The sequence below is a fragment of the Semicossyphus pulcher genome, unplaced genomic scaffold (assembly GCF_022749685.1).
Source record: "Semicossyphus pulcher isolate SPU_LCO1_2020_fin unplaced genomic scaffold, fSemPul1.0.p SCAF_11, whole genome shotgun sequence".
In the NCBI taxonomy this organism is placed as follows: domain Eukaryota; kingdom Metazoa; phylum Chordata; class Actinopteri; order Labriformes; family Labridae; genus Semicossyphus; species Semicossyphus pulcher.
Window position 1 is genome coordinate 24,544,108 of NW_027211615.1, and position 22,596 is coordinate 24,566,703.

At 41.7% G+C, this 22,596-nt stretch overlaps 1 protein-coding gene across 1 annotated transcript; it reads left to right on the forward strand.

Moving 5' to 3' along the window:
- The first annotated feature begins 2 nt into the window (after nucleotides 1-2).
- tfap2d (transcription factor AP-2 delta (activating enhancer binding protein 2 delta)) lies at nucleotides 3-16,637 on the forward strand. Its single transcript, XM_069657502.1, has 8 exons — nucleotides 3-41; nucleotides 710-1,228; nucleotides 4,835-4,895; nucleotides 10,256-10,421; nucleotides 11,792-11,910; nucleotides 12,037-12,178; nucleotides 14,164-14,277; nucleotides 16,020-16,637. The coding sequence occupies exons 1-8, from the start codon at nucleotides 3-5 to the stop codon at nucleotides 16,234-16,236; spliced, it is 1,377 nt and encodes a 458-aa protein (XP_069513603.1). The 3' UTR covers nucleotides 16,237-16,637.
- The last annotated feature ends 5,959 nt before the right edge of the window (nucleotides 16,638-22,596 follow it).

The following is a 22,596-nucleotide window of genomic DNA, read 5'->3' on the forward strand; positions in this document are numbered from 1 at the left end:
CAATGTCAGCGACCTTCCCCGGACTTGTCCACGACGCAGAGGTACGTAATTCTATTTACTTTACATCCTTTAATTCATGAAATTAAAGACGGAGCGTAGAAGAAGAAATACTGTTGTTTAGGCAGAGTTACGGAGGCATTTGAATGCAGCAAGAAAGCTCCAGCTGGAGTGTTTTGCAGCTGTAAGATGGATAAAAAATAAAATGCATGATAGGAGATAAGAGGCGTGCATGTTAGTGCAGCTGCCGGTTAAAACGGGGCTTTTTATTAGTGTGTGGAAGCAAACGAGGCTCGTGTGTGAGCCGGTAACAGTGTGATTAGAACATTTCAGGGCGGAACACTCCGCTGTGTCTCACTCTGCTTACCTCCCATCCACAATGAGCGCGAGAGCTGGGACAGTAAATTCGCCGGCAGCTCGGTAATAATAATAATATATAACAGCACGCCTTTTAAACCGCTGCGAGCAGAGTGACAGGCATGCCAAAGGGAGGGGAAAAATACCGATGGCTCCTGTTGCCGTGCGCTCGTTCCCCTCCCGGGCGTGTGGAAGTGACATCTCCTTCAGGTGGTTTAAAGTGGGAAAAAAAACGCTTTGAGTTGTGTGTGAGTTGTGTTTTTGGAGTGTGTTTGGGAGGCAGAGAGAGAGGAGACTCCGGCTGATGCTAAATGACACGGCTCATATATTTCCCCGTCTCTTTATTATCTTGTAGATACGTCACGACGGATCAAACAGCTACCGGCTCATGCAGCTCGGTTGCCTGGAGTCCGTGGCCAACTCCTCGGTCGCCTACTCCTCCTCCTCCCCGCTCACCTACCCGGCGCCGGCGGGGACGGAGTTCGCCTCGCCCTATTTCTCCGCCAACCACCAGTACACGCCCCTCCACCACCAGTCCTTCCACTACGAGTTCCAGCACTCCCACCCGGCCGTGGCCCCGGAGGCCTACGGGCTGAACTCGCTGCACTCGGGCCAGTACTACCAGCAGATCCACCACGGGGAGCCCGCCGACTTCATCAACCTGCACAACGCACGCTCGGCCCTCAAGTCCTCGTGCCTGGATGAGCAGCAGCGGCGCGAGCTCGGCTGCCTCGACGCTTACCGGCGCCATGACCTGTCGCTGATGACGTCACACGGCACCCAGGCCTACGGCGTCGGTATGCACCACCCGGACCAGAGGCTGCTGCCGGGCTCCGGCCTGGGTCTCCCTCCGACGTCGTCAGACGACCTGCAGGTACCGGAGGCCGCCATAACTCTCTTTTCCCGCCTTTACTAACAGTCTCCCTTCAGGTCCAACACCTTAATGTGCCCCTTTTCTTTACTTCCGGTCTTAATTTCTTGTTTATTAACACTGCTCCAAAAAATACTACAACAGAACCCTCATAGCTGCCACTTCAGGCTCAGTACCCCTGCCCCACTGGCCCACTATTGACCCCCCTTCCTCCCCCTTCCTCCCCTCTATTGTACCAAACACAGCAATACCAAAAATATTGAACAGAAAGACAGCGCCAGATGTCTGTCTGTCTGCCTGTCTGCTTCATCTGTCTGTTGCATTTGGCATTGACAAAGCTGTCTTATATTCTCTCCAGCCACTAACCTGGTGATACTCGGGAGTAAATAATATTATTGGATTCCATCTCGAGATAATTTTCTCGCCAAACCAAACGTGACTGTACAGCAGGCTAAGTAAATGTCAAGTCCACCCGGCGCCGAGCCTCTGAAAGGCAGGCCTGTTTCTAAAGGTTAATTGACTGGCAGTCTATACAATCCTATTGTGAAATCCGCCCTTTATTTTCCCACAAACGCACGTGACCCATATTTTACATAATTCTTTTGGATGTAAAGAAATGGTGGAGATGAAAACGGATTCGCACGGTTCTTGTGTGTGTGTGAGTGAGTGTGAGTGTGTGTGTCCGGCTGTCTGCTGGAGCAAAGAAAAGCCGCTGGTTGCTCTATTCTCCGGTAAAGGGCGGATTAACGGATCGGGGTTCAGGGCACAATGAGCAGCTCGAGCGCCATAAAGCACCGTAGTTTATCCAATTACGGACTTAACGTCAATCAACTTTGTTACTTATGCAGCGACATCTGAGCCGGTTAATACACGTCTGTAGTTAAACACAATTTAAGACGGCGACACATTATTGCAGTCACGTTAACTATTTACAAACTCGGCGCGAGAGAAGTGTCGCTTTGATTTTAAACGTCATCACGCAACATGAAATATTCTTACACTCTATTAAAACAGCCTATAAATACAATATAACACACGTATGACGTTTAATGATTATATTTGAAGTTATTATTTTTAATAATAACGTTTAAATAAAATAGTTACTATTGCAGCCTTTTTATTAAAGGGAGTGGCAGCTATAGCTTGAAACGATAATGTGTGATAGCCTTTTAAAACAACTTAAATATGTTGATTTTTTTTAGAGAATTATAAATTGTTACAATAGTGTCTGAAAGATTTTTGATTTATTATTATTATTATTATTTATTTTTATTGCTAAATCTGCCGTCCTGGACTTATTTTAAAGCATTAAATGTAAACATTTAAATTCCGTGTTAATGACAACAAAATGTATTTTATTATAAATAACACCTGTGTTAGATTACATTCAGAGTGATTAATGTTGGCTGTGATTTATCTTATTTTTTAGACCTATACGCTCATAGTTCTCATCGCCTACAGCTAATGCTATATTTATCTAAAGCTTCTGGCACATAAAAGAGCACAGGTCTGACCCTTTCATTGAGAAAAAAAGAAAGGACCGGCTCGTGAACCTGAGCTCGCGCGAGGCGGATGCATGAACGGAACAGATGCGCCTATGGTCTCGTGCAGCTCGGTCGCATCTTTGAGCGCGTTAAAGAGATTTTCATGCCGAACAAAAGCAGCTGCCACACCTTTCTCCCGTCACTAAGCTAATTCATGCAAGACCTCTGCGTTTTGTATATTGATTTTATAATCACTTTAGCTCCGCAGTAGAAGAAAAGAAACAGAGCAGGAGCTGGTTAAGAAAGAGCTACAACAAGCTCCTTTTTCAGGTTTATTTTAATCAGGGGCTTCTGCGTGGGCCAGGCCTCGAGGCTCGCACGAGGGATTAAGTGTTTTCTGAATAAAAAAGCGCGTGTTCTCCTTTCTTGATGACATTGTTGATAGCACGCGAGTGTGATCTGGACCAAAATGGCGGCGGTAACAGGTTTCCATACATACAGGGCTGTATGTATGCTGTGAGGCTGCTTGTTGTTTGTGTGTGTGTGTGTGTGTGTGTGTGTGTGTGTGTGTGTGTGTGTGTGTGTGTGTCTGTGTCTGTGTGTGTGTGTGTGTGTGTGTTACACAGAGAGATCCCCAACAGGTTGGTGGCTCGCAACAAACTCTGGACGCTCGTGCTCATTTCTCAGTCTGGATGAGTGCTGCTGTCCTCGCTCATAGCCTCGAGCCTTTCAAATTAAGCTCGTTTCTGGGTGATCCGTGAGCTGCATCCTTTATTTCTCTCTGCCCTCAATTTTCCTCAAAGCTGCTAAGTGACGAACACTTTCTAACAAAAAGCTTCCAGCTCGAGAGAAACGCTTCATACGGGCTCGAACAAGGGGAACATTTCTCAATATATCATTTTCAAAGTCGACAGCGCTGTAAAGAAACCTAAAGGATCTATAGGCAGTGGTTCCCAACCTGTGGGTCGCCACCTTCCAAGGGGGTCGCAAGATACATCTGAGGAGTCAATGGATAATAGTGAAGAAAATAATTTTAAAATGATTTTGTTCCACTTTTATAACGTTTTCTTGTAAATGAACCACTTCAATCTTTAAGGCTTCTAAAATCATTTAAATGAAACAACCTGATATAAAACTATGAGCACGAGGGAAATGAGCTCATTTTGAAGTGGAAGCGTAAAGAATCTCTCAGAGATATGCTCAAAAATGTATTTATTTTTGGATTTTGTGTAATGTTTTCTTCTGCAACACAGACAAAAATCACCTTAAAAGTGTCTTATATGTATTTAAATTCAACAATCTAAGGGGCAATCCTTCATATCGAATTAAACATGACAAATTGCCAAATTAGTTGCATTTTAAGGAGCTTTATGAGAGAAATATTTACATAAAAATAAATGTTTTAATCACTTTAAAGCGTCAAAAATGTATTCAAATGTAACAACCTGCAGGGGAAATATAACTCAGAATTTAAACTTGTAAAATTTGTAACAAATTAAGCCAAATTAGGAAACGTTAATCTATGTGACAAAAATATGCAGAAGCTCATATATTTTTTAATTGTTGATGTTTTCTTATAAAATACTGAATTTAATCACTTTAAAGAGTCTAAAACGTTTTGTAACAGTTAAACTAAGTCTGAGAGAGGGAAATCATTTATACTGAATTAAACTCATGAGATCTATTTAAATTTGCTGACATTTAATTAAAATAATAATAACTTACTAATGGGATTTATTGGACAAATAACATCTAGTGGCTTGATGTAGGCCTATGGGGCGTTCAGGGTCAGCAACAATGCTGCCATTATCATTCACTGTAGTTCAAAGTTGTTGTTTTTTTACTGAAATTAAATACAGCTTCTTGTCTAAGTTTTATTACTATAAAAAAATAAGATTTCTTTCAAAGAACAATGTTTTTTTCTGCGTCACGGTGCACAAATACAAACATTTACTGGATGTCCATGAAAGCACCACAACAGCCAAAGAAAAATACCATAAACGCCATTAATTTCACGTGTCTGTGGAGCCTGTCAGCGCCTTTAAACTGAGCTCCTGCGGTGTAAGAAACCTGGGTGAAGTGATTCCACCTCCTGCTCGTGTTAATGAGTGTCTTGTCTCCGCAGGGCTCCGTGGAAGCGCAGTGTGGGCTCGTGCTCAACGGCCAAGGGGGCGTCATCCGGAGAGGTAAGGCTCCCCCCTGTTTATTCTCTGCTGCATGTTGTATAGCCTAGCTACCGGAGGGCCGTGAAGCTCTCACGGCTCGACACGACACGACAAGACAGCGAGCAGACAGACAAACAGGCGGAACACTCCCCTCTCTTGTCTGCTGTCAACATGTTACAGCGCGCGCGGCCCCTTTTTCTCGCCTGTTTAAACGCTAACACGGCGAACAGGCGCAGAGACGGAGCTTCCCATTCACTGTCACTCAACACCTACGTCTTTTTTTCTACACCAGTCTGTGTAAACATGGAGGTTTATTCCACAAAATTAAAATGTCAACAATGTCATGAATTAATGTGGCGCTGATTTGTTAGCATAGGCGCGTGTTACAATGAGTCAAACCTGTAAACGATATTTTGAAGGCTTGTATTTGTTTAGAAACACACAGTTTTTATGAAATATTCAGGGTTAGTATTTTAGTATAAACTCGGCATCATTTCAGAATATTGATATGTGGTATAATCTATGTTCTGTAATGAGATACAGCAGCAACACAAGGTGCTATGAGCATTAGCCAAACTGTTTATGCTAGCTTTCATTTTTAGCCTGTATAAAAACGTAATTTAAAAGTATTCATAATATCACAACATATAGTCTACGTTTAAATGGTTAATTTAAAGGCTTACACATTCAATTATAGAATTCATAAATAGCTTAATTCATTTCAGTTTGATTATGAAGCTAATAAATAACTTAAACTAAAGGGGCAAATAAGGATAGACCACGTTTTTATGTGTCTGCTTTTAGTATTACCTCGCATTAAACTGCTTCGGGGCAAATTCTATTTTTTCTTCATCATTTATGTCTTTATTTGTGGGCGCTGATGTGAACCGTATCACAGGAATAATTGTGTGCTGTAATTGTTGTTTCCTGTGTACCTGTGTGTTCAATCAGAGACGGTAGATTTCATTTGGCTTTTAATGTCTGGGTCGTGAAGGCGTCTCAGGTCGACGCTTCAGGTGCAGGATGTGGACGCGCACTCGGCCTGAATCACTACATAGTTAGTCCAGCCAATTTCCTCATGAGTCTGGGTTTTAACACGCGATAGATCTGATTTGGGTCTATCAAAGCCTGCTCGTGTGTTTTTTTTTTTCCTCCAGCCGGGACTATGTTGTGTTTTCCATTCAGAGGGGAAGGCTGTGTCTCGGGTTTAATTTTTCATCAGCTCTGCCTAGGTGTTGGGGCTTTTCTCTCGGATTGACGCGGGAATCCCTCCGCTATCACTTTCGGTTAATGGTGCTTCGTATTTGGCCCTGAGCTCAGCCGCTGCAACCATCACAACCAATAATCTTTGCTTTACCTCCCGCTCCCGTATCGATAGCTTCTCTCGCCTCGGGCGGACGCTTTGATATGCTAATGCCGCGCGGGGCCCCGGATTCAGCCGAGATCATATTAATGTTGTTCTTTCTGACTGCGGCTTTGGCGGCATGAATATTCACATAACCTTTTTCAAAAGAAAATCACTCAAGAAACGCGGATCCTACTTAGGAGGAGTCGTCTGTGTTTTTAATCACCCTGCTTTCCCTTTTCCAGTTCAGCTCGAACACAGCAGCAGCCTCACAGATCAAGCTGATCTGTCAGGCGCGCGCCCCCGCCACTACAGCACGTGCACGCCTCCTCTCTTTTCTGTCAAGACATTGGCGGGCTTTTTTAGGAGCTATAAACATTGTTGTTAAAATATGAGGAGAATGACATTTGGCCCGTGTCTCTTTTTCTTTAATTTTCGTGGCAAACTCGTAAAAGGCGCTTGATTCCGCGTGTGATCCCGCCCGCCGCTCGCGCCGCAGCCCGAGGCTACTCTCCGTTGCTTAAATACCGTTATCGCCTCTGGGCCCGCGCGCTCCACTGACTGCACTACCGGCAATAGCTCTTTTCGATTGCCCTTGGCAACATAAAATACAAACTACTTTGAATCAAAACATTTTTAGGGGAATTAATATGATGTGAACCCGCGGCTTTCAGAGACGCGCGCCCCTGTCAGAGCGCGTGAGTCTGACAGACAGGTCTGCCCGGTTTGTGTCACTACAGAGACACAAACTAGCCGGACTTCACACGCGCACACGCACACACACAAAGACACTCACACACATACACACAGGAGTCCAAGCTTAACCAATACTATCAATCGATCCCCTGGCGTCTATTTCGAGTGAAATACATCTCCCATACTGCCTTGTATTAAAGCACTGCCCGCTGGACTACAACAGGCTTTTGTTGCCACAGCATTATGATGTCACAGTTGTGCTGTGGGCACGAGGCGCTGTCCAGGTGCTGAAATGAAAGGTGGGAGCCGCTGTCCATGGTGCTGAACCCGGGTGACATGTTTTTGAAGCTACAGGTCTAACAGCCTTCCCGCGGCCAGAAAAACGAAAGCAGCACATTTCTGCTGATGTGAATAATAGATTCTCAGAGATAAAATGTAGGTTACAGTTGGTGATATTTTAAAAGGCTTTGCTGGTGGCCAGATTGTCCACATTGCCCCAAAAAAGACAGCCAATCTTCGCCTGCAGCGCTGTTTTTACTCGGCCTAAATGGCGTCCTTTTCTTCATTCCATCACACCCAGCGCGGCCCAATAACAAAGCGACACGCCCTGCTGTTAGATTTGATAATGAGGCGGATGAATAATAGAATATAGCCTACAGTACATCAGACAGAAACCTTGCGTTTCAGCTGCTTGGGACGTTAGTTCAAGTGAAAGTTTAATAATAATAGGCCTACTCAGAACAGTGGGTTTAATCCAGGAGGACTCGACAACACTGATTCAGATGCAATTAATAATGTGAAAGAGCCTTCACCATCACAGGCAGCATCATTTATTCACACAAGGAGACAAAGTCCACAATGAAATCAAGTCTGTGGAGGTGATTAAAAGGAAGGTTTGGTTTGCCCCTCCTGGGATTACAGCCCGACTCTCTTACACACAGACAAACACGGAGCTGAAACAGACATTATAATATATGTTATATATTCACAGTACAACACAAATAACCACATATAATATTTAACTAGTGGAAAGGATCAAGTACTTAAACACACTGATCTTACTGGTGATTGATGATATATATATTTTCATGTGTACGCTTCGATGAACTTTAAACATTATTTTTATCTCATTATATATTATTTAATTATACTATGAAGATTGTACACTAACTTAAAGGCTGTAAACCATCAAGGCTTTGTTATATGTGTCTACTTCTTATGGTTATTTCTAATTTTCCAGACAAACTATAAAAGAATAATTCTACTTTGGTGGTTTAAGACATTTTTTTCGACTTTTTAAGAGAAATAAAACGTTAACAAATCTGTCGGATGATCTGAAACAAGTCAGAGCTCTCAGCTCATGAGGAGGTGACACTTTTGAAAGGCACGGTTTGAATACAGTAGGACAGAGATGAAGTGTTAAAATAAGGCAAGTTAATATAAACTATTTACATTGAAATGATTGATGCTGTACGTGGAGAAGCTTTTAGTTGTTGCCATATTTCCGTTCATTTTGAATTCTTACTGCAAACCTTCTGCAGCTGAAAATGACTTCCTGTTTGCTCTGCTCACTGATATGTAATTGATAAGATAAGATAAGATAAGGCAAAAAAAACGAAGCTTCGTCCAGTGGAACTTTTTCACAGAGAAATACTTTGACTGGTTTCCGATGAAGAATATATTTCCAAACATTTAGTGAAGAATCAAAAACCCAGTGATCACTGGTGGATACAGAGGTATTGTTGAGGATACATTGATACTATTGTAAGTATTAGCTCTTTCTCAGACATGAATGTTCATGTGTTCTCACTGAGTCAAAGCTTTTCTAAGTGTTAAGGATTTTTATTGGATATCTTCAGGACAGACCTGAAAGCACTTACGCTAAGCTAAAGAGAGAAACTCGGCTCTTGTTGCAGCTTCTTTCACTTCAGTGCAAAAAGGCCTCATAATACTGATCAGTGCTTGTGGCTTTGCACCGTTTCACACAGCACGCGGTTTTTATCTGCTGGATCTCGGATGGAGTAAAAGTCAAATATTATCATCGTTATCACTTTTACTACATTCTCAACAAAACTGATCTTCATATTTTAACTGTTGTTCTTTACATTTTATGTTCTTTACATCATGTTTGTTGTAAAACTCTGGTGTCTGCAGGTTAGGGTTGTTATTGGCATAATGCTCTTGTTTAGAGGCCGTATACTCACAAATATCGACTGTGTGTGACAAAAGAAAGTTAGTTTAGCCGACTGATTTTAGATACAGGGGGCTTTCTTAATCAAGTAACTTCATTTAAAATTATTAAACATTATTTTACATAGTTAAAGTTATCTTCTTGAAGATCTTAGTTTTGTTCTTTTTGGCGGCACCTGTGGTGATACACGGTTATTGCAGGAGCGGGTGTGACGTCCACGGTTGGCTCCGGTTGTAACTCTTGATTTTCCTTTTTAGACTGTTTGCTTCATCTGAGCGTCGAGTTTGTTTCTTTTTCTTTGGATTTTCACTTATTGTTGAAGTTGTATCTGTAATCGTCGATCTGTTCTTTGTTTGTTCAGCCATAGTAGATTACCGTTTACTCGCAACATTTGCAGAGAACGGAAAAGCAGCCGCTTAGCTCCGCCTACCCTCTCTGGCAGACCAACCACTGCTGGGTGATGGAAAACGCGTCACTAACTGGGTGCCGCTTGTGATTTTGTCCGCGAAACTCGCCACAGACACCCAGTCTGTAATCCTGCAAATGCAAAGGCTTTCATCAGTGGGCCATAGGCTCAATCACCATTGTGTTACCTCATTCAGCGATAGATAGTGACTTAACAGACATTTATCTAAATGAAAATCTAATTAGAGATTATTACTTTAAGCAGTTCAAATACGGAGAACCTTCTGCTACATGTGCTGCAGACAGCGCTGAGAGCATGGTATCGTAGCGCTCTCTTCTGAACAAACTATGTGACAGCATTATTTCTAAATCATCACACGTATCGTTTCTGGATTCTGCAAAAGAACTTTTCACATCATCGATAATGGAAAAAATACGCCGATACCGATATCTGATATAGGCCGATATACACCTAATGATATCGGCCAAATGATATATCTGTCGGCCTCTTCAAACATAAAACATATGTAGTTCTGTTTCTTACCAAAGATTGTGCTCAGTCAAAGAGTGTATGAGGTGGACTTACAACCTTAACCAGTGTCTGCTTAACTAATTGTTAGCGCACAGTAAGAACAACTTATTTCTTTATTTATCTCAACTATTCCTTCAGGTATGTAGCTCTGCTGTTGGTCCAGACTGGGTCCAGTTCTAACAGGTGTGTTGTGTGTCTGTGTCTGTGTGCAGGGGGGACGTGTGTGGTGAACCCTACAGATCTGTTCTGCTCGGTACCGGGCCGCCTGTCGCTGCTCAGCTCCACCTCCAAGTACAAAGTGACCATCGCCGAGGTGAAGAGAAGACTGTCCCCACCAGAGTGCCTCAACGCCTCCTTACTGGGCGGCATACTGCGCAGGTCAGCACACACACACACAAGTCTTACACACACAGCAGAAATTTGACTGCACACATGGGAATAACAGAGAGCTCATCGCAGCTTCTTTACTGCTTTAAAATACGATTCAAGACGAGTTGATTTACAGACAAATCAAACTCTTTCAGCGCGACTGACATTGCAAATATTTGAATTTAAACCGTGTTACTGCGTTTCTGCGGAGCTATTTCATCTTTTTGTCGCGGAGGACCTTACTGAGATGTTCATGTAGTACTCGCAACAGCATCCCAGGAGAGTGGGACACACAACACTTCAATCTGTGCAGCGGCAGCAGCGTTATATAAGGATAGAAGTGTGTAAATGTAATAGTAAAAGGGTCGCAAAAACAGGAAGTGTGCGATAATAAGAAAATGAAGCCTTGTGCACAAAGTTAAGATAATGTAAGATTGTATCGACAGGGCTGTTTTTGGTGTCTTTATCCTCTTTAATAAACTAATATGGAAGTAAAGGACTCCAGTGTGAGAAAGAAGGGATATTACAAATGAAAATACTCTTTTTTGAAAGTATAATTCTGGCCTGTGAACACTGGAGAGCGCTGCCCTACTCCGTGTAGCCCTCACATGAAACACAGGGCGTTACAGTACAGCGTCCACAAAGACTATTGTAGGCGAGCGAAGGGGCCGGGGCTGCACGCGCCGCCATGCCCAGGGAGCCAGAGGGAGGCGAGACCGGGCCAAAGCATGCCAGGATCAGAGGAAGCAGAGGGAAGCAAGAGTTGCCAGCGCTGTATTATTGATGAGGCGGAGAGAAAGGGAAAGGGGGGAGGGAGAGAGGGAGAGAGGGAGAGAGAGGGGGAGGGGGGGTGCAGAGCGAGAACATGGCCGGTCCTACAAGATGAGGCATCGACGAGGAAAATAAACGTGCATATAGCGCTCAGTAATTATTATAAATAAGATATCCCAGAAGGTTTTCTGCAGTTTTACCGGACAGGAAGTGATGCACGTATGTTTAAAAATTCACATTAAAGGTAAAGAAGTGACAGGTAGCGCTGTTCCTGCCATTGTTCTCCAAAATAGAACTTCACTTTGGGTCCTCTGCTCAAACCCTGACAGGGGACACTCAGGGGGACATGCAGCCACATAAAGAAGCATATTCAACATATAATCAGACGACATGTTTTAATTTTACACTCTTTGATTTTACGCTTAATTTTCTGCCTTTGTCAAATCAAAGCAAATCTATATTCTGCTTTAATTAAAGGCCTCATGATTTTATTTTGCATTAGGTTTAATTTCTAGGACGAAAGACGCTGCTGATGATGAGTGTCACTCTGTGTCTTATAAATAAAATGCAGTGTTGTGATGTAAAAAAGTTCTGCTACTTTTCCACAGAGCGAAGTCTAAGAACGGAGGCCGCTGTCTGCGGGAGAAACTCGACCGTCTGGGCCTCAACCTGCCGGCAGGGCGGAGGAAAGCTGCCAACGTCACTCTGCTCACCTCCCTGGTGGAAGGTAAGGGCCAAAATACCTCCCACAGAACCTCCAGAGTTCTTTAATTATGCTTCACTTCCTGTTCCCCTCTTCATTTTTCATCCTTTACGGCGAGTTTCATCAGAGTTGTTCTTGTTTTGTGCTCAGGTGAGGCGCTCCACCTGGCGCGGGACTTCGGCTACACCTGCGAGACAGAGTTTCCCAGCAAGGCGGTGGGGGAGCATTTGGCGAGGCAGCACAGCGAGCCGAAAGAAACCAGCGCACGCAAGAAGATGGTTCTGGCTACAAAGTGAGAATGCAAACACGCAGATGCACCTTACACACAAACACGCACCAACAAAGCAGCACGGGGGCGCTGGGTGAGCTCAGTGGGTGGAGCAGGTACATACAGAGGCTACAGTCCTCGACGCAGCGGTCACGGGTTGGACTCCCGCTCTCGACCCTTTGCTGCATGTCATCTCTCAATCTCTTCTCCCCACATTTCCTGTCTCTCTGCAGCTGTGCTATCTAATCATCTAAAATCCTAATTAAGGATGCACGATATTGGATTTTTTGCCGATATTTTCCGACCCTTTTGGCCGATTTCAATACCGATATATTAGGCAAATGTTTTTTCTTCACGCTTGATGGAAGAGGCGTGGTGCAGCCGTGGTGCAGGCAGTGCACGCACACACTCGCACCGAGTCAATGTCGTAGCATTACGTCAAGCTTTTTTAGGGAATCATCGAGCATTTACGCAGAATTAAAGCCTTGTTTTAACGGCGGAAAATATCGGCAGAAAAATGACGTACATACTGATAGAGTGCCGATAATATCGTGGATCCCTTCGAGAAAAATTACGAGAAAAAAGACGTTATATTAAGAGAATACAATCGTAATTTTAGCCTAAATATTATAATAAAAAAGGGAAATAGAAGAGCAGCCAGCTGCCTGCACTAAAATGAGGAACGTTATTCTTCAGCAACTTCAGCATGAAGTTATGTTGCAAAGGAGGCTTAACACAACTTGAGCTGGAGGTGTATTTATTGAACACACCCGGTAGCATGGAAGCGTAGCATATATGTGCCTTGCGAGAACATGCGAGATCTTCTGCCTAGTAATGTGCAAGCACACTAAACAGCTACAGCTACAATCTTCCGGAACATGAGCACCACTTTGTCAGAACGATCAGGACTCTGAAACGTGATTTTATTTGAAAATGACTCGTGATCTCGCAGGCGGCTGGCTGCTCTTCTGATATTACCCTTCAAAATAAGATGTAGGCTAACCATAGCCTCAAATTACATCTTTATACTTGTAAAATTCCAACTTTTTTCCTCGTTAAATTCCGACTTTATTCTCAGATTTCTTTTTCTTTAACCTAATACTCCGTCGTACTAACCTCTCTGCAAGAGACTTTTATTCTGAAATACCAGCTGTAAATGTCTCCATCTCTTGCCAGCGATGACCCCATCTTGTGCAAAGGTCCAGACTGAGGTTGTTGTTTGTCTGCAGGTCTATAGGTGGAGGTGAAAATCGCGATCAATTTCACAGCTGCAGCACGGCCGAGGAACATTGATCATTTTAAAACCAATGCTTTGATAAACAGAGCTCCGAACAGCGTGTTGGAGAACGAGAGAGCGTGCGGCTCTATCGAGTGCGTGAGAGTCAGGAAAGTGAGAAAATTTAATGCATGCTTTGGGGAAGTTTGGTTAACAAGAAGAACATTATGTAAAAATGTAAAACTGTAAAAGTGTCATGAGTCAGAACAACCTTCTCATGCACAAAGCTTCTATTTGATCTGATTTCTTAGAGACTTTACGCTCAGATTTTAGAGCTCTCAGGCCTGTTTTTATTTTACAAAACGAGCTTCATTTACAGCCGATTCTAACAAGCACTACTGCACACTGAGTGCTGAATGCTCTCAGAAGAATCGACTCGCACTCTTCTCAAAATAAGTTGATTTTCTTTCCCGATAAACTATTTTTCCTCGACAACGATTTCGACATCGACTGAAATCCAAACAGACAGCCGGACCTCTGCAGACAAACACCTCTGACTCCACAGTCTGCAGAATGTTTTCAATCATGTTGTGAACCTTTCCTTGGATTGACATTGAACTCGCCTGACTCCTGCGTGCACTATTTTCTTCAAGTGTCTCCTTGGAGGAGCTAATGTGTGTGTTGATCCAAAATGAGCAGGATGAGTGTGAGGAGAAAAAAAAGGCACAAATTGTTCCGGTTGTGTCGGAGACAGATGGTAAACCCTCCTTCCCTCCCTCCTTCTGTCTGTCAGGCAAATCTGTAAGGAGTTCCAGGACTTGCTGAGCCAAGACCGCTCTCCTCTGGGCTCCTCCAGACCGACCCCCATCCTGGACCTGGACATCCAGAGACACCTCACACACTTCAGGTAACACACACACTTTATGCAGTATTTAAAGGATATATGTTTTAAACAATGTTCCGTATCCGGAGCATCTTTAAAGAATTAAAAAGCGCTGTTCTACGTTTTGGCTCGGACCACTTTGCCATTTTGGAAAAAGATGCAGCTGTGCAGTTTGTTGTTTGGCACGAATGATGGATGAGGAGGAGGAGGAGGAGGAGGAGCACAAATGTCACATCCATGGCGTCACACTTTGCAGAATAGACACAATTTTATCAACCCTCCACAGGGAGACGTGTCGTACAGAAATAATACACACAGTGATGACAGATTGAGCAGCAGCAGCGTCCGACTGGCTTCTTAAAGGTCCGAGCTGAGAGCTGTGCAAGAAGCTGCGTGATCGGGCAGATCATTGTTTTTAAGGCTCTTTTATTTAACTTCGTATATACTCTGTTCTGCAGCCAAGTGGCACCTTTTTTTGCACATTGAACATAACTTAACAAACGTCATGATTCTGCCATTATTGGGTTTGTGTGTAAAATGTATTAACACTAAAAAAAACAGAATCATTGTGGTAGATTGTGATGGTAGACAAAGTGTTTTTGAACGTGCTCAATTGTTTCAGGAAGTCAAAAAAATATGGTTGATTGTGAACGATTACTTTAACTGCAGATATTTAGAAGACTAAACAGCTCTGTGAGGAATCACTAAGAATTTCAGATGATTGTCATGGATGGTTATTTTCTTAATTCTATATTTTTAGTCTGTAAAATGTCAAAAAAGTTGATGGAAAATATTTGATGACTAATTTTGTCTTTATCGACTATTTGATTAATCGATTAATTTGATTAATCGATTAATCGTTTAGTTTATAAGATGTCAGAAAGTTGGGGAAAATGCTCGTTGCAAGATCTATGAATTAAAAGTGGCGTCTTTTAATTACTTATTTTGTCAAACCAACAATTCAAAACCCAAAACTTTACATCAATGACAAAAAGCAGCAACTTCTTACTTAAAATGTAAAAAAAAACACCCACCAAAACTCCAAAAAACCTAAGAAGAAGTCTTCAAATATTCACAATGGAGAAGGTGTGGGGCAGCTGTGGCTCATTGGTAGAGTCGGTCGTCCTTCAATCGGTCGGCGGTTCGATCCCCAGCTCCCTAAGTCTACATGTCGAAGTGGGCAAAGCACTGAACCCCAAATTGCTCCCGGTGCCATCGGTGTGTGAACGTGAAGACTGACTGACACTTTACGTAGCAGCCTCTGCCATCAGTGTGTGAATGTGTGAATGTGACATGTCGTGTAAAAGAAGCTTTGAGTGGTCCCAACACTATACGTACAGTCCATTTATACAGGAATATTTGGCTTTTTTGCTTAAAAAAAAGACTTGATTGTCCTAATAGCTACTTATTTCTGTGTCGATAAACTAATTGATTCATAGATTAATCGATTCAGCTTCTATCTGTGTTTAATAGGTTTAAATCTGACAATATTGAGGCCATAACAGCACAGTGTGTGTCTGTAAATGAGCAAAGAAGTAACATTTAGGACATTAAACTCTGCTCTGACAGGGGTTAGTCTGACTAAAGGAGCTGTTTAAGGAGGATTAGAAGCTCCATAAAGTGAGGAGAGGAAAGTTTCTCAGCAGGTGAATAATCTGAGGACAGAAAAAGGAACTCATCCCGCCTGCATCACTGATTTATTTCTTCTTCTGACACCTGAATGAAACAAACATGTCTCATCGTCCTGCTCTCTCCCTCCCTCACAGTCTGATCACTCACGGCTTCGGCACGCCGGCGGTCTGCGCGGCCCTCAGCACCTTCCAGACGGTCCTGAGCGAGATGCTCAACTACCTGGACAAGAACTCGAGCGGGAAGACGAGCGGACCCAACGACCAACAGATCAACAACAGCTCAGAAAAGACGCAGCTCCGGAAAACAGCCGAGCCGCAGAACAAAGACGGGAAAACGGAAAAGACTGAGTAGCCCCCCCACAGCCGGTCCCCGTGCCTTGGAGCGCTGCATTTAAGAGTGTGTGTGTTCATGTGTGTGTATGTGTGTGTCTCAGAAAAGGATTTATTCATCCCCACATTTTGTCTTCTTTGGGACAATTCATATTTATTGTTAATTTATTTATCTTATTTTGAAAAATAACTCCAACCTGAAGTGTCCCAAATGAGACGTCCACATGTGTGAGTGATAATCCAGTTTAGGTGTGTGCGTGTGTGTGTGTGTGTGTCATGACGAAGGAGGAGCCTCGCCATGGAGACGGCTGTGACTCATCCAAGACTTTTATTAGTTTATTTATTAATTTGGAGAACAGGAAGTAAACATGGACATGATGCCATCACAGTTTTCCAGGACAGGGGGCGCACACTTCCAACACAACAAACACACTTAAGGATATTTAAGCAAATTTAATCCCAATCCTGCTGATTTAAATGTGGAGTTTCTGCAACAATACACAAAGTGGAATGGAAAGACTCATCTAATCTGATTTAATTAGATTATTATGAGATTTATCTGATTTAACCAGGCAAAGTTTTGCTTTCATTCATCAAGTCGAATGAACCAAAATTAATTCAGTTAAAATTTTTATTAGATTTAATTGAGGAAAAAAGACCCTGATTCAAAACCTTACACATACACACACTCAAATGTACTAGGACTCGACTGACAATTGTCTATGTTATCGATTAATCGGCTGATTATTCGTATATTTTGATTAATCGTTTAGTTTAGAAGTTGTCAGAAAGCTGGGGAAAATGCTCATTGCAATTTCCCAGAGCCCAAAGTGACACAGTGACGTCTTTAAATTATAAGTTACGTCTTTAAATGATAAAAAGCAGCAAATTCTTACATAAAGAAGCCTGAATGTGCACATTTAAAAAAAAAAATATATATATTATCAAAATATTTGATTTAATTGATTATTGTTTAGTTTATAAGATGTGAGAATGCTGGGGGAGATGCTCGTTGCAACTTCCCAGTGCCCAAAGTGACAAATTTAAATTATCAGTGACGTCTATTAATTGCTTATTTTGTCAAACCAACAGTTCAAAACTTACATTAAAGAAGCCTGAATGAGCAAATGTTTGACATTTTTTGCTTAAAAAAACCCAAACAAATCGATTATCAAAATATTTTATCTTCATAGATTAGTTGATTTTTTTGATTAATCAATTAATCGTTTAGTTTCTAAGTTGTCAGAAAGCTGGGGAAAATGCTTGTTGCAATTCCCCAGTGCCCACATTATGAGTGACATCTTTTAATTGCTTATTTTGTCAAACCAGCAATTCAAAACCCAAAACTTTACATCAATGACAAAAAGCAACAAATTCTTACATTAAAGAAGCCTGAACGAGCAAATATTTAACATTTTTGCTTAAAAAAACCCAAATTGATTATCAATTATCAAAATTTATTTTTTTCTCAGTCGATTATTTGATTAATCGATTAATCGTTTAGTTTCTAAGTTGTCAGAAAGCTGGGGAAATGCTTGTTGCCATTTCCCAGTGCCTAAAGTGAAAAATTTAAATGATCAGTGACGTCTTATAATTGCTTATTTTGTCAAACCAACAGTTCAAAACCCAAAATTTTACATTAAAAAATCACAAAAAGCAGCAAAATTTTACATGAAAGAAGCCTGAATGAGCAAATGTTTGACATTTTTGCTTAAAAAGAAAAAACAAATTGATTATCAAATATTTGATGACTAATTTTTTCTCAATCAATTATTTGATTAATCGTTGCAGCTCACACACACACACTTTTACAACCCACCTGTACCTGTGAAAGCACCTGAACCACCAAGCAAACCTTTTTTTTGATTTCCCGCCGTACAATCAGTACCATAGAGACTGTTTCTGGATGTGACGCCACCGCCTGGGGTTATAGGTTACACTGTGGTGTGTGTGTGTCTGTGAATGTGTGTGTGTTTCTGTGTGTGTGGGAGAGATAAAGAGAGAGAGAGAGAGAGACAGAAGGGTCCAACTCAGCCATTTTGTAAAAGGTGACTCTGCGGTTGCCGTCGTTACTCTTCCCTGTGCATGTCTATCTTTGTACACTCCCCCGGATCGCAAGTTTTAGCCGACACGAGCTCTCCGAGTCGCTCATGAACATTTGTAAAGATATATATAAATATTTAAATTACTTTTCTTGTAGGCTTTCAACTATATATATGTTAAATCCCTACCTTCTAAAATGCTGGTGTTCAATAAAGACAGTTGCTACGTGTTCTACTATTGACTCTGGTTTGGAGATGTATTGCACACACACACACACACACAAAATATAAACACATAGAAAGGAGGCAAAAGAGCAGGCAGAGACTAAAAGAGGCAGGAGAGATGAAAGGCAGCAGGTGTGAATCTTCCACAAGAGTTCACACAGTTAAAATTAAACAAAGTCGCGGCTCCTCTCTAATGTTGTGAAACAAGCCGTTACCTACAGAAAAGTTCAAACGCCTCCTTTGTGCGTGCCTTCTTTCAGTTTGAGCGACTTCTGTCAGCTCTTCTGCTTATTTATATTTCAGGAAAAAAAAAAGACAATGTCTGATGATAAAACGGAGCGAGGAGCAGCTGCCTGCCGGCGTCTCCATAGCTTCTGTTTGCTCTTTAATATTCCCGTCATTTAAAAGGAGGTCACGTTCGGCGCACAACACACAAATACATAAATCAGACAGGATGCAGTTAGAGTGAAGCCTTCCTGTGCTGGTGTGTCGCCCTTAATCCATGCAAGACGAGCCTCAGGTGGTAAAATATAATCATTGTGAGGAGACATGGGCGCTGAATTCCAGGGTTTGGTCCCAGTGTTTTCTGGTCTGGTGTTTGACAGATGGTGTTGTTACCCAAATATACGCTCGTGTAGTCAATGTTTTATGACGCTGGGACAAAGCTGAACAATTGATAATGCACTGAAAAATGTCTCAAAGAATGCACAAGGACAAATTTAGTGTTTAACCATTAAAGCAACACATTACTCTCTACAAACTCTTATAATGGAGAGTATATCTTTCCATACGCCTCAATGATTGTGCTGATATCCAATACAATGACTTTATAAAGGATCAGAGAAAATTTGCAACACGTCCTGTGCAATGCAACCAAACTTATGTTGACAATACTGTTGAACGTTTTGATTTGTCGACAGATGAGTATGATCATCGTTCATGTCGTTAATAAGTGTGTGTTTGCAGCTACTGAAATGTGAGGATCTGCAGCTTGTCTCTCTTTTATATCACTGTCAGTCTTATATTTGAGTTCTGGACAAAAGAAAGTTGGTCGTACAAAACAAGCACTGATAATAGGTCACATCTGCTCTTTGAAGTTGTGATTTTTCACTACTTTTTTATTTAAGGGACCAAATCATGGCTCGAAGACCTAATCCGATGTTTAACCCAAAGCCCTGATCACTTATAATGGTCATTTCATTTCTAAAATAATTAGTTTTTCTAACATAATTTGAAATGCGTCATTTCATGCACCAATCCAACACCACAATCTATTTGCCCAGGAAAAAAATCTGCTTATTTCCTCTTCTCCAAAACTACAGAAGCCCTAAGCGGATATGCATCCATATATTTTATTTACCCTGTTTTCCAGTGACAAGTCATTTCTGGTTGTTTTCTTGAGATCTCGACTTATTTGTAAGATAACAACATAGTTTTTTTCATTAAAACAGATTATTTATAACAAAGATTGTCCATATAAAAAGCGGGACAAAGGGATAATTTTCTGGGGATCTAAAAAACAAAACTGTGATATTACAGTTTAGGACATGCCATTGCCCACACTAATGAGGTAGGCTAAGCCTGTTTCTGTTTGTTTTGTGCTTACGCATCTCTGGGGATACCAGTTATGATCATCTGACGTTACGGTGGTGCAGTGTCGAGATCTCCAGAAAACAACCGGAAATTAACTCCTAATCACAGGTAAACAGACGAGATAAGATGTATGAATGCATGTCTGCTTAGGGCTTCCGTACAAAACAGCAGCATACACAGCAATAAAACTGATTCCACTAGAAACGACTGCTCAGTGCAAGAGACCAGATTTAGGGTAAAATATCATGTGATGCTAGCAAACAACAACAGTGCGGTGCTAGCAAAGAGTGCAAAGCTAGCATTTTGACAGAAATCAGTGCTCTACCATCAAACAGCTTCAGGATTTCTTTTTTGTTGTTGTTGAAAGTTCATTATAATCTAAAGCATTAAAAACCGCAGTTTCATGTTAAGAGTTTGTGTTTTATTTAAGCTACGCTAAGCTTATTTAAACAAGCTAACCCTAGCTTAGCTAATTTCTAGGTGCTAAGCTTGTACTGAGGTTACCAAGACAACAGATTTAGGGTAAATTATCACGCTACCAAACAACAACTACAGTGCAGTGCTAGCAAAGAGTTAGTAAAAGCTAGCATATTGTCAGAAATCAGTGCTCTACTATCGAACATCTCAAGATGACTTAAGATAATTTAAACACACAGACAGCAGTTTCATGTTAAGAGTTTGTGTTTTCTTTACAGTCTTCAGCGGCCACAGCACGTCAGCAGGGGCTGTGAGCCGAGCAGCAGCTAACGCTAACTTAGCTCGTTTCTACTAATGAGGTTAGCAAGAGACCAGATTTAGGGTAAATTACAAGCAAGCAAACAACAGTACGGTGCTAGCAAAGAGTGTAGTTTTTCTGTTTAAAGTTAAGATAATTTAAACCGTTAAGACATTAAAAAAAACAGCAGTTTCAGGTTAAGAGTTTGTGTTTCCTTTACAGTCCTCAGAAGCTACAACACGTCAGCAGGGGCTATGAGCTGAGCAGCAACGCACAGCTTGTTTCTTGGTGCTTAGCTTGTAAATTATCACACTAGCAAACAGTAACAGTGCAGTAGCAAAGAGTGCAACATTGGTCAAAGTACCCTACTATCAAACATCTTAAGGCTTTAGTGTTAAAAGTAAGATTAATTAAACCGTTAAAACATGAAAGACAGCAGTTTCATGGTATGTTTGTGTTTTCTTCTTATGTCTTCATTGAATGTACATCAGTAGGTGCTGTGAGCCGAGTCACAGCTAACGCTAGCTTTGCCTGTGATGTGCTTAGCTTGTACTGAGGTTAGCAAGAGATCAGATCTGGGTAAATTATCGTGACGTTAGCAAACAACAACAGTGTGGTGCTAGCAAAGAGAGCAACGTTAGGCGTAGCTAGCATTTTAAAAATCTGTTCTCCATTAACATCTTAAGGCTTTAATTCATGTGTTTAAAGTTAAGATAATGTAAACTGTTAAAACATGAAAGACAGCAGTGTTTTCTTCAGGTCAGCTTCAGGCTGTGAGCCTAGCCGCCACTAATGCTAGCTTAGCTTGTTTCTAGGTGCTTAGCTCATACTGAGGTTAGGATTCCTTAAGTTTACCATGTAAGGCTACGTTACGAACATTCACATCTATAAGGAGTCAGTAGTATACAGCTGTTCAAAATGAATAGTACGCATTTTTAATCACACTGGTAGGAGAACCTTCACAGTCTGGGCCATGACTCCAGTCGAGGTATCAGTTTTCAGAAGACAAAAAGGCCATGGATATATCTCGAGTAATAATGCACTGGGCACATTTCGCAGCCTCTGTCACAGAACGTAGAAGAACAGATTTTTCATTGCTTCAGGCTTTTACTCATTAAAACATCTTGATCCAAAAATCATCCCTTAAAATTTAAAAGAGCAAACTTCTGCCTGGGTTTCTGTCTGTTTTCAAAGTACAGTCAGCTGTAATATCAACTCACCGGGTTGATATCTGACAATCTTTCCTCCTGGATATATTAGCTGCAGTTCATGACAATACACAGACGACAGGAGGATGCCAAACATCCGACTGTAATGACAGAAAGTCCAGTGTGACGTGAACGCAACATATTCAAATGTTAAGTTCAGGAAAGCTTGAACTTTAATCCTTATTTTCTGGTAGTTTCCAAGCTATAAAGTTAAAAAGAAGTAGGCTTTTATTTTGAAAGTTACTTGTGTCAATCATATTTTTGTCTCTATAATGATAGAGGAGGAAGAAGCAGGCTGATATATAGACTTACACACACAGTAAGGAGGTACACACATGAAGCATGGCAGCTCTCTAAATTGGCTCTTTGATGGTTTCTGCTGCGACTGAACATACATACTGTATACACACACACACACGCACACACAGAGCTACACATATGCAAACCCAGCACTCACAGAAAGCAACTTAATCACACTTTTCTTTGCTGTTGTGTGATAAACATGTAATCTGTGTGAAAGGCGTCCCAGCTGACCCTGAGTCAGAATAATAAGAAGCAGCTTGATAAGAAAAAATGAAATCGATTCATCGCCTGTGCCG

What these genes read in the sequence shown, in the direction of transcription:
- tfap2d (XM_069657502.1), top strand. Translation starts at nt 3, where the DNA reads ATGTCAGCGACCTTCCCCGGACTTGTCCACGACGCAGAG. An exon ending in CTGGGCGGCATACTGCGCAG is followed by an intron (nt 10,422 to 11,791) that starts GTCAGCACACAC and finishes ACTTTTCCACAG; the next exon opens with AGCGAAGTCTAAGAACGGAG. An exon ending in AGACACCTCACACACTTCAG is followed by an intron (nt 14,278 to 16,019) that starts GTAACACACACA and finishes CCTCCCTCACAG; the next exon opens with TCTGATCACTCACGGCTTCG.